This window comes from Papilio xuthus, unplaced genomic scaffold, assembly GCF_000836235.2.
Source record: "Papilio xuthus unplaced genomic scaffold, Pxut_1.1 DF827679.1, whole genome shotgun sequence".
Classification (NCBI taxonomy): domain Eukaryota; kingdom Metazoa; phylum Arthropoda; class Insecta; order Lepidoptera; family Papilionidae; genus Papilio; species Papilio xuthus.
Window position 1 is genome coordinate 4,213,839 of NW_013530970.1, and position 16,626 is coordinate 4,230,464.

General features: G+C 32.2%; 3 protein-coding genes across 3 annotated transcripts in view; 1 reads left to right on the top strand and 2 right to left on the bottom strand.

Moving 5' to 3' along the window:
* Positions 1-8: 8 nt before the first annotated feature.
* Nipsnap (protein nipsnap) lies at positions 9-3,111 on the bottom strand. Its single transcript, XM_013312188.1, has 6 exons — positions 2,961-3,111; positions 2,695-2,877; positions 2,167-2,335; positions 1,278-1,411; positions 915-1,048; positions 9-631 (listed from the first exon to the last, which is right to left on the bottom strand). The coding sequence occupies exons 1-6, from the start codon at positions 3,014-3,016 to the stop codon at positions 483-485; spliced, it is 825 nt and encodes a 274-aa protein (XP_013167642.1). The 5' UTR covers positions 3,017-3,111; the 3' UTR covers positions 9-482.
* Positions 3,112-3,213: 102 nt separating this feature from the next.
* LOC106117763 (serine/threonine-protein phosphatase 6 regulatory ankyrin repeat subunit C) overlaps positions 3,214-16,626 on the top strand; it is a 50,159-nt gene continuing 36,746 nt past the window's right edge. Inside the window, exons 1-5 of the mRNA XM_013312185.1 lie at positions 3,214-3,556; positions 3,644-3,949; positions 4,417-4,597; positions 4,826-4,926; positions 5,595-5,731. Of these exons, the coding sequence (XP_013167639.1) occupies positions 3,553-3,556; positions 3,644-3,949; positions 4,417-4,597; positions 4,826-4,926; positions 5,595-5,731 (729 nt within the window). The 5' untranslated portion in view covers positions 3,214-3,552. The remainder of the gene's footprint in view (positions 3,557-3,643; positions 3,950-4,416; positions 4,598-4,825; positions 4,927-5,594; positions 5,732-16,626) is intronic.
* On the bottom strand, positions 8,197-14,885 carry LOC106117766 (uncharacterized). The gene is given in 4 exon segments (XM_082930798.1): positions 8,197-8,967; positions 10,703-10,864; positions 14,522-14,597; positions 14,599-14,885. Coding segments are annotated over 4 exon segments (549 nt in total). The 5' UTR covers positions 14,650-14,885; the 3' UTR covers positions 8,197-8,707.

A 16,626-nucleotide genomic window follows, 5' to 3' on the forward strand; every position in this document is an offset into this window, starting at 1 on the left:
AAAGTGATTTTTCATAAACATGTTCAACAACTATTTTTAATACATAAAATATAACTGAAACAAGTACTAAAAAAAATATTTCTAGCAGACTACTCTTAGGGGCAGGACGGTAGTTAACTGCTAGAATAGTTAAATCTAGGCACTTTGTATTCTATTGGTCACTAGACTATTGCTAGATTATTTTTAGACTGTGACAAAGTGAAATCGTTATCGGCTTCAAATAGTATTCACGGATGATGAACTTTAAACTTTTTTCTATACTCAATGTATAATTATTAACCCTTTGCTACAAGAGACAAAACTGCAGACATAAATAACACAAGTAAATAGAATTATATAAAGAAAAGGAAAGAATTATGTAAAATGTAAATAAGTTAATCCTACTTCAAACCATGTTCTCTATTATTGCAATATCAATTGAATCTTTATCACTTTTTAGATATGTATGCAAAGGGCTAATATTCACGTGGTACATTGCTCGTTTACTGCGTGGGGGAGAACTCAGTGGGCTCGAGGATGCGGCAATGCATCTCGCGTATGAGAGGCACGGTGTATGCAACACATTCGTCCCAGCCCGGATTGCGCCACGTGCTCTCGCGAGTCTCACGACGCGCCTGCAAGTTCTTGTAACCTGGAAACAATATGACAAATTAAACAGGTAAATTTAGCAAAGGAATATAGTCACTATATAAGATCGAATGTATAAAGTAAACTGTTACTAAATGACCTATAATTTAGCACAAAAACTGAAATGGGTAGGAAATAAACGTCCTCGACTGTAAAATAGTAAACACAGACACACTCAGTCAATTAAATCTTTAAATGTCTTTTAGTGTAGATTTATTGCAAAACTGAGCGTTATAGTCAAAATACGTTTTGTCCTCTAAGGTAAAATATCAGTTTGGGTAACTTACACCAAATGTGATGAACATTGTAGAGGCGTCCGATCTGCGAGAAGTATCCTGCGAAGGCCTCGTTTTGGGCGCGGCGGTATGTCAGCCCGCGCGCCCAGTTGTTGCCCCACTCTATCATTGTGCCCGGCTTCAAACTGATATAGAACATAATAACAACTTTTACAATCAAAAATCATTTCATTTTACCCTAAGTAATGGTGTGTAATTGTTGCATAACTACGGTGTAATTCTACTGATGTGACATTTGGTATTGTTGTCTCTTATTTTCCAAAAGAGAAAGAAGGATGACAATATAAAAAATGTGCATTAATCTAACATACAAATATTGTTATGTTCAATGTGCTAACTCAAGTACTACTATACCTGTATGATCTAATCTCATAGATGTTGTTGGGCTGACGAGGCTCGCCATTGGGCCAGAAACTGAATGCAAGCAAGTACTGCAAGTGTCTAGACCGCACGAAGTTACCACGCTCCTTTTCTAACGCACGGTAATCCTGAAGGAATACAAATAAATAAATAATGATCATAGTGTAGATTTACTGACATTGGGTTCGAATCTCGCCATGTACCAATGTGTTTTTTGATTACATATGTATGTTTGTCCAAAGTGAACGATTATGGGGAAGGAATACATTGTGATGCAACCTGCACATATCTGTGAAGAAATTCAAAGATATGTGTGAAATCAACTCATACTTGTACCCCTTACTTAGGGAGGCTCCAAGCCAAGGGCTCCAAGGGGATGTATAGGATGCTGTAATGTTGAATGTGTTTAATTTTTTTTTGAACTCAAACCCAAATATAAACATGTATAATTTCAACCAAAACAATATGAAAAATTTAATAGTATTTAAAAATACAAACTCATTTACACTTTATAACTTTGGTAATATTTATTAGTAGTTTAATCTTATCATATTGTATTTCATTATTGTTACATCATGACTGATAAGTTCATTTATTTATTTTAGGCAACTAAATATGTTAACCTCTGACTATCATCACCCATTGGAAGTGATTTTCATTTTATGTATAAAATGCTATTTTAATACAAAATACACTATGGTTCAATCCAGTATTCGATATTTGTTCATTTAAAAAATTTGGAACTCAACAAACCATTTAAAATCCTACAACATATAGAAAACATTAAAATATAAAGTTTTTTCACTTTAACAAACAATGATAAAGGAATTATTATACAGATCCTATATTCCAATTACCAAAACAGATAATTAATATCACTTACTGGATTTTCCCTAAATAAAATCTTAGCTTTGTCGATTTTTTCGAAGCCACCAACATAACGCCATAGATGTAACGCTTGGTCCATATCTCCAACTGACACTGTCCATGATCCCACCAGCTCACAGCCTAGGTCTGCTTTCCTTGATTCCACAAACTCTACTGATGTTTTACTGCAAAATAGAAACATGCAATCAGTTTAGTGCCTATAAAAGATATGTATTATATTGGTTTTCTTATTATCTTGGGAAAGGTCTTTTAACATGAGTGGATGTTGCTGAAAGGAGTGTTTGATGTACTTTCAATAATGAAATAATTTAGCTATTTTCCTAAGGGTGCAACAAAGTCCAAAGATTAGTATCTGCACAAATAAAGTTTCTCTGAACTTTTCTTACTTGTTACTGCACCAATGTTTGACAGCTAACTCAAAATGCTAATGTTTGTTCTATTTAGAGATTGTTGCATAATCACAAACATTCCGGCGAGTGTTTGCCGCCGACAGCGACCTGTGATGCATATACGTTATACTTACTAATTTTTCAGGTATTTATCGACGGAGTCGGGTCTGATATTATGAGTATGGAGTGCGTATACAATTTCCTTGTCGCTAAGCATACGACTGTGCGACTCTTTCGTCGGTTCTATCCTACGCACCAGCAATTTCGAAAACCATCCATCATCGGCGTTGAGATTACTACTTGTTGTCGAAATCAACCTTAAAATAACATTACATTAAGTATTCCAAATTTAAATTTCAGCCAACACAAATAAATAACAATGTATTAAATACTTGTTTACCTTGTATTCTTTGGAAGAGTCGAACAAATATTCAAAATTTTGTTTATAGACTTCATTTTTGTCGTGTCAGTAGGTCGAATAAATATAATGAAAAACTTTTAACAACCAATTACTTGGAAGCGGCTGATACTTGCTTGTTATCAATTCATTTGACAAAATCACTTGAAGGTTATCTTGAAAATAGATTCGGTAAAAAAGCGACATCTATTGAAGTTGGCCTCAAACTCAAATTGATAACATGGTTGACAGTTGATAAAGACAAAGGATTCGATGTTCTAAGGAATGTATTTTTTGAATACATGTTTTATAATTCTTCTAAAAGCAAATCTTAGCAAAAAGCTATTTTAAAACACTTAGCTGTTTTTCTAGAGTTCCTGTTTCCGGAATAAAAGGGAATTTGTACTCAATTTGCTAATTCTTACACATTTCAGCACAACACTACTGTTTTCACTGTCTATGACAGTTTGTCAAGTCTTGTATAAAATTGTCATTTTCCGTTTATTGTATTAGCCAATTTATTATTTTTATTTTACCAATTGATATAAAATAGCAAACAATTCAATTGTACAGTATATGATCTTGGATTCTTACGATGGGTAAGTATCAATAGGATAAAATATCACTAATAACAACCGGTGGGCGGCGTTGATCCTATGAATTTAACTTTATTTGTTATCATCCAGCATCCAGCGAAGTGACAAAGCTTCAGCAGCATTTAGCGCTGCTTAAAGAGGAGTACAGTAAGCTACAAAGTCATTGTGCTGAAGTTGAAAGGAAGTATACACTTGCGGCAGCATCGGCCGGAGATCTTAGTGAAACTAGTTTCGTAGCCCGGTTACTCATGACCGTGTCCACTTTATATGGGAGAGAGACGTATTCCGATATAAGTATTAAGCTACAGAGCAAATCTGTCCCCGGACATAAGTTTGTTTTGAATGCACGATCTGATGATTGGAATGAAGCTGCACTTAAGAATCTCACAGAGTTGGGTAAGTGGAATAAATACAATAAATCATGTTATTGTTTTCCATATCTTTATCAAAGGCTTAAAGAAATTCTATTCTTAAACTAATTTAGCAAAGATTACTAAAGTAAATAAAATTAGTAGGTAACATAATAGCTTGATAGAAAGTAATTATTAAGGACAAAGGATGCTAAAATACAATATGTTGAATTGTGGGTAAATCAATTAATACTCAATATTTTTCCTGGATCATGAAGACTTTTTGTATCCTACTGGACTAACTTTAGATTTCTGAGACCAAAAATTCTGTAAAAAACAACATCATCCAATTCATTATCTTTGACAAAACGGAGATAATTTGGTGCTACAGTATTAGTTTTGGTGATAAAGCCAGACACACAACAGTGTTTCTTTTGCATTTATAATATTAATTAAAATAGTAAATATATTAGTAAGGATTTATCTTAAATTTTTTAAACTTAATATTTTCAGATTGGTCCAATCTTCCTGATGATGTGGGTTCAGCACTTTTGAAATGGCTGTACACGGATGTTGTGGACCTTACAAGAGGAGATGCATTTGCATTGCACCTCATGAAGTGTGCGGCTAACTTCAAGTTGTATGGCTTAGTGGGCAAGTGTGAACAAGCCCTTATAACTTCAGTGGGCGTAAGGTAGGCATATATTGTTATCACTGTAAATAAATATTTTTTTTTTATTACTGGTAATGGGTCTAACTTTGAATCGGCCCAATGGCATTATTTCTCTCAATAATTGTAAAGATAAAAGATATTCATTGAAAAAAACATTTTTAAACCATACTACTTATTAATTTTAATTAGCCATAATATTTTAATAATAATATTGTTGTTATATTAAAATATTTCTTTTTGCAATTACAGGACCTGTGTAAAGTTCTATTCAGCGGCAGATGAGATTGGGGCCTCAGCTCTGAAGGAACATTGCTCTGGTCTTATCTCTACACATTGGGATGATCTCACAGGTCAGAATTAATACATTATTGAAACAAAACAGCACCGGTTTACACAGCCAAAACATGAAATGTTCATGTTTCCGCAGTGGAAAACCCATGAAATTGTATATTATAAAAATTCTATATCACTACATAATTAAGATGGTTTATTAATTTTGAAATGTAATACAATTAATACTATTACCTAGAGCAGGGATATCGAACCAATAGCATGCGACACAACATTAAAGCTATGTTACTGGTCACAAAATTCATTATGTACTACATAAAAAATGTAAAATAGATATAACATGAGGACCCAATACAAGCAATCCCTACATTATGGGATATTCTAAATTGTTACAAAATATTTTGATGGCACATCTATGACTTCTTTAAATATTTTTTGAGAAAAATGACATATGGTTACACTAATGTTTGCTACCCCTGCCCTTGAACACAAGGAATGATGAGTTTCCATGCCCATAATTTGAGCCCAATTTTATTCCACTTTCTCTTCCCACCCTTTTATCAGGAAAACATGAAAAGTTGGATTTAACAGTGCAGTGGACACATAAGAAGGGGAACTATATATTTCCTTTTTGTGTGTTCCGTCCTCCGTTGATTAAAAGCAGATGTCTACAGACCACTTGCACATTGCCATCTAATCATATAAAAACTTATTATTGTGTGTGTAGGAGATGACTTCGCGCACATGTCATCAGCGCTGCTGTACCGCATGCTGAAGAGTAAGACCCCGCAGCCGCTGCACGGCGCAGTCCGTCTGCTGCGGGAGGATGTCGTCTTCCTCTGCCTTGTAGAGAACCATGCTAATGTAAGTACTATGCCTATAACTAAGGTTATTTTTTTGCTTTGCGATTTTATAGAGATTAATAAAATTAAGTGAATAACAGTGGAACTTAGTAAAGCGAAAAACCTCTATAAGCGAAAGTCATTGTTCTGACCAGACTGATTACCTCCATATGCGATAATCTCGAAATACTCGTGACAAAAATCGTTCCTTGGACTCTCGCTTATCCAGATTACCTTGAATTATGTGTCATTAATAGATGAATAAAGATATATTTAAAAAAATATGCTGAAGCTATGGTTCGCGTATCTTCAGTGAATATTGAAGTTTTAAAACTTTCACCTAGATGGCGTTATTCTCAAAGTTATGACTTTATAATATCAAAGTATTATTGTTAAAATATTTTATTTATGTTTCGTGCGCATTATTTTTATAAAATTAATATGTTAATTATAATATAGATAGAAGAATTGCCTTAGATATTTGACTAGTATCTTGGAAATAATATAAAAATGTACATCCATCCAAAGAGGAATGATCTCTGAAATCTTTTATTTATTTAAATTATTTTTAATTAATTTTTACGTTCTGAAATCAGTCTGAATGCATAAAATTATATCAACTCAAAGACTGGCTTATACAATTATTATTTCTGGACGCTATTTTTTGCTTTAGTTTTTTAACGGTTTCAAAGTTTATTGTCGTCAAGGACGAGAATGTTGATCGAAACCGTGAGTCAAACAATAGCTGACGTCACAACAACAAAACTGTAAAGAATGCCGCCCTTGTTAAATTCCGGCGCGTCTACACGTGAACAGAATCTTGATAGAAAGTAATGTCACTGACCGATTGTTAAGTCCGCCATATTATAAACTAACTAGGCGTATTATACTGGCAACATGGCACAAGCGAAATTTTTGTATCTAATGTACTTAATATTTTATTATTAAAAATGTAATATTTAACAAAAATTCTGACAGTTTAGAAACTGTAAAAAAATAAGCAGTCAAATTCTAAATTGCTCTCAATTTAAAATATGCCTAGTAAAATTATAAACTGTCGAAGTTCACAAACGTTCGGTAACATAAGTGATAGTACCGCAGCGTTGTGGATAGTATATTAATAGACATTTATGCGCTTTTAATACGGATGTAGAGATGTCTCTTTGAATACAAATCCACCTTTTGTACATTAGTAAATGTATGATTCATATTTCCTTTCTATTGTAATATAATTCTTTTCAAATATTTTGGCGGCTTAACGTATTCGGTGGTACGCTGTACCCGCATCCCCCAATATATCTGAAAACAACTATATCCGTTTTCGCTATGTTTTACTTTCTGCCATACAGTCAGTTATATAATAAACACTTAGTGTACATTATTAGCAATCAAATAACAATGAAATTTCAAATCAATTCCGGGTACGTTAGTTGAATTTTAATGTTAACTTCCTGAATATAAAAAGTATTATATATAATTTTGATTAGAAATAAGGTATATGTTTTCTTACGGAAATATCTACAGGCTATGTGACTCTTGGAATATGTTGTAACACATGTCCAATTAGACCAAGTCTAGACAACATCTGTGTTTATTTTAGCCAGTAGTCGACAACCTGTTTTAAGATTTAATCAATCTATCCTGATGAATTTTAAATATACTTCTTTACAGTAGAAGATGGCATACGTTTAAAATGTCATTTATCTCATTTAAAAACTTGCATAATTGTAAAATTTGTTTGAAAGTAAAGCACGTTTGTTCGTCCGGTGGCACCGACTAGTTTTAAGTCGTTTTTATATAAGTTTATTATTATATATCTGCCTAAAGTTTGAATAATTTAATAGTCCGGCTGTTAATAATAAATACATCTTATTTCTTGCTAATATTATAAATGCAAACGTTTGGATGTATGGATGGATGTATGGATGTTTGTTAGAAAATATTTCCAGAATGGATGCATGAATTTTAATGAAATCTGGCGTAGAATATAGCCTAGAACAACGCACATCCTTCTTATAGATACTTTTTTAGTTCTGAGCGGACAGAGTCGCGGGCGACAATTAGTCATGTATAAAAACGTTAAGCAGGTTTCCACATTAGTAAATTACATGGTCGATTTTAGCTTATTATAGACAAATCTAGTCTAGTTCTATGTTTGTTACGACTTACTAGTGTTACTTAATTTAGTTCGAAGTTTTTAGGTCAACTCTAGATGGGGTAGAGATAGCGATGTTTTATATTTATAGTTTGTAAGCTTGTTGTCTCTTTCTGACATAATATCTTTCACTTAATAAACCCTAATTGGAGATTATCATACGTTCAAAATGTATTCTCGACTTTGCTAAGTACCAGAGTTGATAAAAAGTAAACGCCTCAGATATTTCAAAAGCTATTGACAATATAATTTTTCAAATCGTTGTTTTTTTTTTTAAAAAAAAGAAACATTTTTTTTTATTCATTTAATATTACATTTAAGAATAGTCTAGACATAATTTAATGTAATTATTTTTACACTTACATGGTATTTTTACGTACGGTTACAATAAAATATTTGGTTTGACCCTTAAAAATTAAAAAAAAATTATAATACAACATTGTTACTACGTATATTTTGTGAAAACAATGTTATGAAAATTATAGATAAACGGCATTTAAGTTGGCACATCGAATACAAGAGTTGTAGTATCCAGGACGTGCCAACTTAAGTAATAGATACTTCGTCTTTCCTATTAAACACTGGCTTAATTACTTTGTGAAATCGCAAATGGACTTACAATATGGAATGTTTCTTATCTGTCAGGATATTTCATATTTCTTGTTTTCATTCCTTTACTTTGATACTTACGAGTATTTTTTAATTATTTTAATTATCCATTGCATTATATGCATATATAATTTTATTTTAACACTTTCCATGCCACTATATTGATGGCAGTGAAGGTGTTAATGACCAGTTGATTGCCTTTAATTTAAAAAAAAACTAAAGTTATCACAGGATTTAACTTATAAATAAATTAATGATAACTACCAACATTAAAAACAAACTTGCTTGATATTTTCCTATACCATTACATAAATCGCCGCGGCAGTAACAGTACAATGATTTTGTTGTGCGTTCGATGTCAGTAGGGTCGTAAGAACAACCCTCTTCATAGACGTCGTATATCGTGTCAACCGGCCGCCATTTTCCGTTTATCTTCGCTTGATTCCCACTCATTGTTTGTGCTGCACAACCACGAACTGTTGTACTAGTAGTCACTAGAAAAGAAAATAAAATATATTTTTTTAATAAGACATGTTTTTAACGTTTTTAATTTCGAGTTATCCAACGAAAGAGGTCAGGATGTAAGGAATGTGTTCATAATACGATAGAAATTTCTTGAATTGGTCTCTTAGTTAAACGTTAAAACACACATATGACAATCTTACGTATTACTAATATTATAATTACGAATATTATAATGCGATGGACGGATCTCAATTAAATTTGGCATGGATGTAGAACATACCAGAACATAGTAGTGGAAGAACACATAGGCTATTAATTTTATTTTTCTTTCCACGTAAACGGAGTCGGAGGTGACAGCGACTAGCTGATAAAAAAATTACGTCTCTTATAATTGAATGCATCTTTCGTTTGGAGTTCAGATTTGTATACAAAGTGACCTCATTCGTTAGTTAATCAATTACCCCCGGACGCTAATACTTCGTGCCTACTCAATTAACAGAATATAAAACTAGTAGACGAGATGTAACGATGTTCTAAATACAGTAGACATCGCTTAATACGACATAGAAATCAGTTACTGCGACCGAGAACTATAACTACCTTATACCCAATAAAAGATCGGTTACAACTGAATAATGCCAGTCTCTTTAATGTTCATTATCTTACCAAAATTGGCACACATGTAGAACATAGTCTCAAAGAACACATAGGCTACTAATTGTGTTTTATTTTTTAATTCCGTGCGGACGGAGTCACGGGCGACAGTTAGTATTTAATACTTAGTTCATTGAAAAGCTCTAATATGCTGTACTATATTTAACCTACAACAATGTTTTATTTAAGTTATGGTTAAAGTTGAGGCACCTTAATTCGTAAGCTTTAATTTAATCAAATACAGTATGTATCATTGTTTAATATTTAATAATAGAATAATACGCTGTCCAAAATTTAATTATCGCCACGTAATGTACCTGTGTTTTTAGTATGATTAACTTTTTTAATACAGTAATAATAGAAACATAATAGCAATTAATTTATAACGTGTTATTGCTATAAAACTTATTTAATCCAATTAATTTGTTTAACATATGAGTAATTTTAATCACTTTGTTCTTTACTTTCTCATTTTAAACATTTCAACTAGTGGTTAACATCCTGTGTGTGAACAAACTTATTTGCTTAGTCACATTTATTTATAAACGGCGCCGACCTTATGATCGTCTTAACTGCAAAGACTCCGATACCATTAAACACTTATATTACGACATCAATTACCAACACATTAGTTTTGCGCTTTCTTTATTAATTTAGCTTTTAAATTAATAGTAGAATTAAAGTGCGATTTTAAGAATAAAAGCTTTTAAAAGTATTCTTTCATGAGATGTATGCATCTCATACTTAATCCCTTTACTTATTACTGGAGCTTCAATGATTTAAATAACGATGAGAGTCAATTTCTAAACACCCTGTACATATTTTCATCTGATTCTTCAACGATAATTGAAGTGGTGACTGTTTCCATACATTTAATTTGTTTCTAACTTGTAACGATGGTCCCTTACAATGATAATTGTAGTTTGTCATCTATTCAGTCTGTGATCGTCGACTGCTTATGTCCGTTTCCACCAACAAGTCTTAAAATATTCTTAGTTAAGTGATCACTAAACCTAAAGGTTGGTTGGTGAAAATGACCCTTAGATGTCTCCCATTGCATTTGCTCGTTTACCATATTAAATACTAATACCATAGTAAATTTGTTCTTACCTCCATTCCCCAAGTCCAATGTGGTGACCCTCTTATAACACATAGAGGAGTGTTCGCAGTTTACTACGTAATTCGAACTACTGTCGAATTTCTCGCACAGCACCGCGTCGTTTTTGTACAACCGCTCCGGATCGCATTTGTAGCATTGCAAGCATGATGACACTGCGAATATGGAATAGATTAGTACTTTTCAAACTGTAAACCTAAAACCACGCAGAAGAAAATTAACCAAGAATTAATGGTGAATTTCTCTATATCCTGTTCGTTACTAATTGAATTCATCATCCTAATGATTGGTGAATTTTGATGACATTACATTCATATCATACAACCAACTTGTATGCTATCTTACTGGTAACATAAATGCGAAAGTTTGAATGGATGGATAGATGTTTGTTAGATCGTATAACTCCAAAACGGCTGCATTTGTTTTGCTAAAATTTGGCATATAAGTATAACGTTGTCTGGGAGAACACATAGGCTACTAATAAAAGTGTTTTTCGTTATAATTTTTTTTTAATTATTATTATAAATCTCTCTTAGTTTTTTTATAAAAGTTTTTTTTATGATACAAAAAAAACAACTTAGAGCCTACCGAGGACGCTACAATCTATATTGATATTGCAACATCCTATATCTACGTCAATATCTCCACGTTTAGTATTCATTAAGTTATTGGGATGCGCATCTGCAGATATGGCGATTGCGAACAAAGAATCCATAGAAATGGTCCGCTATGTTACAATGTAGTAATGAGGCCATAAGCGCGGACGGATGTGTGTGGGAGATCATGCGCGTACATTTTTATATTCGAACATGCTTGAGCATTTGTCGCAAGGACGCTTTGAATATTGATTAGATAAAAAACATTAAAGTGTTGGTTAGAATAAGTAGTAAATATTGTCATTTCGATTTTAAAATCTACTTTCAATACAAGATCTTGACCTATGACAAATACATAAACGAAGTCATACTGACACTCAGGGTTATTTATTGGTTACTGAGGAAGGCCATAAATAGAAATTTTATTTAATTAAAACTGAACTGATATATTACAATTAGAACTCGTTTAAGCATTTTATCTATTGGATAGGAAATGCCTTTTTACATACATTTTTTATTCTGTCCAAGCGTGCTGCGTGGTGTAATAAATCGATAATTTTTAATAGGTTGGTTATTTTGTTTATAATTATAAATACTTTTAGTATTTGCTTACTCGTCTACGGAACTCATAAACCACAATATTTATATAGTAATCCAGTGCATGTTTTTGTTTTCGTCTGTATATGAAATATTTAAGTATATAGGCCAAGTGTTTTATGTATAATACTTTTTGTTTATTATGTATATATAATGTTATATATTGATGAAGCCCAATGGAAAGTCAGTTTTAAATGTCTATTCCCTAAATATTTTTGTTTGTATGTCCACAAGTTCGCGTTCGTTTCGGGTTATCTCCTAAACGGCTAGGACTTTGACAGAAAGGTTATTGACACCTCGTTCATATTATAGGCCAGTTTTTCTTTAATTACGCGTTGACGGAGTCGTGGGCGATCGCTAGTATTTAAATGAATCTACTTTTACTACTTAGTGGATCCAAATGATTGTATTTTGTATCATTTGTCAACACGTTATTTGTGAAGTTAAATAATAGTCAGTGGGCGTTTCACAAATTGATAAAGTGTTAATTTTATATAAAATACGCTCTGTTATAGAAAACAACAGGAAAATGTTCATGCGTTGTTAGTTACTAGCCCTTTAGTACTCAAAGTTTGTTCGGATAGATAATATTAATAATAAATTGTGTCTAACTCATATTTAATTAAAAACAAATGCCCGTAATAAATATTACCCTCCTTGTTACCTGTCAGTACAACAAAAGAACGACAAAGATGGGCGAAAAATGAATCGTTAACCATGTGTTTCTGTGTCTGTGTAATCTCCATTTAAAACATATTGTTATCTCTTTGTTGTCAAAGATAATGACAGAGATGACGATATGTTTTATACTGAAACGATCTCAGCTGATCGTTAAAGGTTTAATACATTGGATAAATGTATTTTTAATGTGTTTTATATTTTCATCGATAAGTGAATCTCTTAACAATGTGACGTATTAACGACGCTACAGATGTAACGCACAATGAACTCACAACGAATTGCTCCAATTAATGCTCGCAATTTTTGGCAATTATAAAACAATAATACTTGAGAGCTAAGAGCGTTAGACTTAGAGATATTTTTAGGTTATTCCAGGGTCAGACTGAGTAACTATATACAACGTAAAGTATTAGCAGTAGCCTATGTGTTCTTCCAGACTATGTTCTACGTCTATGCTAAATTTCAGCCGTTCTATAGATACCTTCAAACAAACATCTATACATCTAAACATTCTCATTTATAATATTAGTAAGATGATAATATATCTCTATCCTATTATGATAGTTATTTTGAACGTCAGCTATAAATTATTGAAACAAAAAAATATGTAGGAAATCAAATAATCTGAGGTATGTCATAGATGAACAAGACACGCTGTGAATTAACGCGTGATGAATCAACGATATTCAGATAAATGTATGATAATTTCCGAGAAAATTATTGATTTTTCATCAGTATTTGAACTATGATTAACTAATTTACATATATTACATATATTAATTTAAACTCCTTTTAAAATAATTATATGTTTTAGTTATTTTTTAATATTTTATTTAATATCATATTTTAAGACTCTTGTTACTAGAATATATGAAATATTAATTATTGATTTATTAACAAATGCACACAAAATAGGTAATGATTAATTTAATTTTAATAATTCAAATCCTTTGTCCTGTTATTCCAATATGTTTTTGGTATTGGAATGTTTTCTGGATTTTCCACAACAAGAAATTAAAGGAAATAATTATAATTAAAATGTGTCGCTGTTTCGATGTTAAATGTCTTCAAAAGCGACTTAAACAATTTAGTGCAATGTCCTGATATAATGCATGCTTCCTCGAAAACATTCCTTCTGAAGGGTGACGTGCTTATTTTCAAGCACAATTTCTTTGTCTTTTATTTAACGACATTTTAGATGTCAACTTTGCAAACGTTATTTATTATATACCAGCAAGATTATAATGTAATTACTAGCAGTCTTCGTTCGCGCGGAATTTAAAAAACAATTAGTAGTCTATGTATTGTGCCAGACTATGTTCTACATCTATGCCATTTCGGCAAGATCCATTGAGCCGTTCTGGATATGTTTTCTGACAAAAATCCAAACTTTCGCGTTATAATATTAGTAAGATATTAACATTGAGAATAAGTTAAGAAATTGAAGAGTTTTATAAAAGTGTTAGAGTCGCTGCATAATGTCGCTGTTACACGAATGGCCATCTCGATCATTAGAGTACACGACCTCACAAAAGACGCGTAAAGTGGAAGTTCCGCGTTTCTCTTTTAATATAGTGTTAAATGGAAATGTTGACTTTATTTTAAACAAATATGTTTTTATGTATGTAACTAATTACAATAGTGTTTTGTTTACATTTAATTTAAAGAATTATTGTCAAGATAATGTTTATCCTAACATTAACTAAAATGTTTATAGTTACCAATACAGATATGTGTCAAGTTATTTTTTTAATAAATAATAATAGTCGTTAACGAGTTAGCGTCTGCGTTTTTAACTACGTTTCAGAATACAAATTGTCAAATAATTAACTATAGCGCGTCCTTAACAACTTCCTTTATAATTTTCTGTCTACATTATTTCCTCTTCGTACCATTTAGTAATTGAATTGAATCATCGTAAAATATTCGAATACTTACATTTCCATAGAAACGGAAAAACTAATAAAACGAACTGCAATTCCATTGTTTTAAAAATAACAAACACTAAAAAAAAATGATACACCGCATTGACATGTAAATTTGGCACTTAAAACTACGACCGGCATTTAACTGATAAAAATATATTTAATACGTAACGCAGAAGTTTGTGAACGTTTGTGGGACGCTCGCGGCGCCATGTGCCCAGCGGCGGACTGAAAGCTTCTCCGTTCAATTCATGATTCACAGGAAGGAAGCTCAGTAGCGAAACGGGCCATGTCCAAATATCGAAGAAATTGGAGCCTTAAACTAACGCACAGACGCCGATTGACGCGATCGATGCTGGCGCCGGCGCGCGACTAACACTTTTGGCGGACTGGCATTCGAATTTTTTTTCGTCAGTTTCGAGGACAATGTTTTGTTTATTATCAGCCAGTGATAGTATAGTATAGATAAATAATGATTTTTGAAGCATTGTGGAATACTCATAAATTGTCTGTTCTTTCTGTTAATTTTATTATCTGTAATTATGAAATATTTGTTTATTATAAAAATGTTTGCACATGTTTGATTTAAGCAGAGACAACTTCAACTATTTTTCCTTTCATTTCTTAAAATATGCTTAATCGTAACCAATGCTCGTCTCTGAAAGCGAAAGTGGATCGTTTATACGAAACACCGACGTTTCGTTTCTACCTCTATTCGCCATACAAGACTAGTAGGTCACGACAGGTTATTTCACATATTTATATAAAGAAACGTATCGATGCGATATTTGATATTTTTCTGGTGAATACCTTATGAGGTAGTACACCGAAACCAGTATTAAAGTTTGACCATAAAGGTTTTATATCACTGTAGACTGCCATGACTATATTAATATATTTTTGTCTCGGTTTTATCAAAGAGAATGAAAGAGACAACAATATGTATTAATTCAAGTGTCATTACAATCGAAACCCACTGTCAGACAAGAACTTAAAGGTCTACGTATGTATTGAGGGACTTTTGGCTTTTAAAAATGCATCGTTTGCTAAGTATATGATAACTGTAGGGTCAGTAACCGTTGCCTAATAGTTTACTTTATCCCGTTACAATGCACGTAAGTTAAGTTTTTCGTTAATGACTATTTTACTTTCCGATCACGATTTTATTTGTATTGAGGTTACACGGACGATGGAATAATTGTGCAATTGCTCAACGAAGCATGGCTGTTATTCAATCTATCCATGTTTATCGAAGAAAGATTTCGATTGATAAAACAGATTATTTGGTGTCTTTCGCATATGTTTGCATTATAATCTCCTTATTTAATGCGATTAGTTGTCGCCCGTGACTCCGTTCGCGAGAAATTATAAAAGGCTAATTTTTAGATAGATAAAGCCTTTATTCACTGACAATAAATACAATATTACGACATTCACAAACTTATTTTCTAATAATCTTAATATTATTGACAGCATCCAGATGCATGTCAGGTTGTCCCTCGACATAGTCTAGGGCTAAGCCTATGTCGAGGGCTAAGTTTTACATCTATGCCAAATTTCAGCGAATTACATGCTACCGTTCTAGAGATATCTTCAAACAAACGACCATCTATCCAGCCAAACATTCGCATTTATAATTTAAGTAAGATTTAGTAAGGTTGTGATATTAATAAGATATGTAATTTTTGTTTGCCACGTTAACAAACCATCGTTCGTGTTCAGCCAAAAAGTTCGCAGTTCACCCATTTTGCATGTTTCGTAAAATTTACTTGATTCAAAGCAATCTTCAATTATTAATAACTAAATTGTATTACGTATTTTAAAGTTTTTTTTTGCATATCGTTTGTTATTGTAACGAGCAGATGATGTCTGCTCTTAGCTAATGTAAATATTTTACTTTACGAATAACTCACTAGATTACTTTACGTCTTGTACTAAAATTGCCAATATATTTGTTTTAATGCCGAAAGAATGTATTCATTCAAAATTTTACACTATACTATGGTGAAAAATAAAAAACTAAGAAATCCTTAAATCGTAGAATATTAATAGTGCACGTGATATCGACATGCCACATCCTACCGACAAAAGTGCGATACGATCTGGCAATAATTTTTA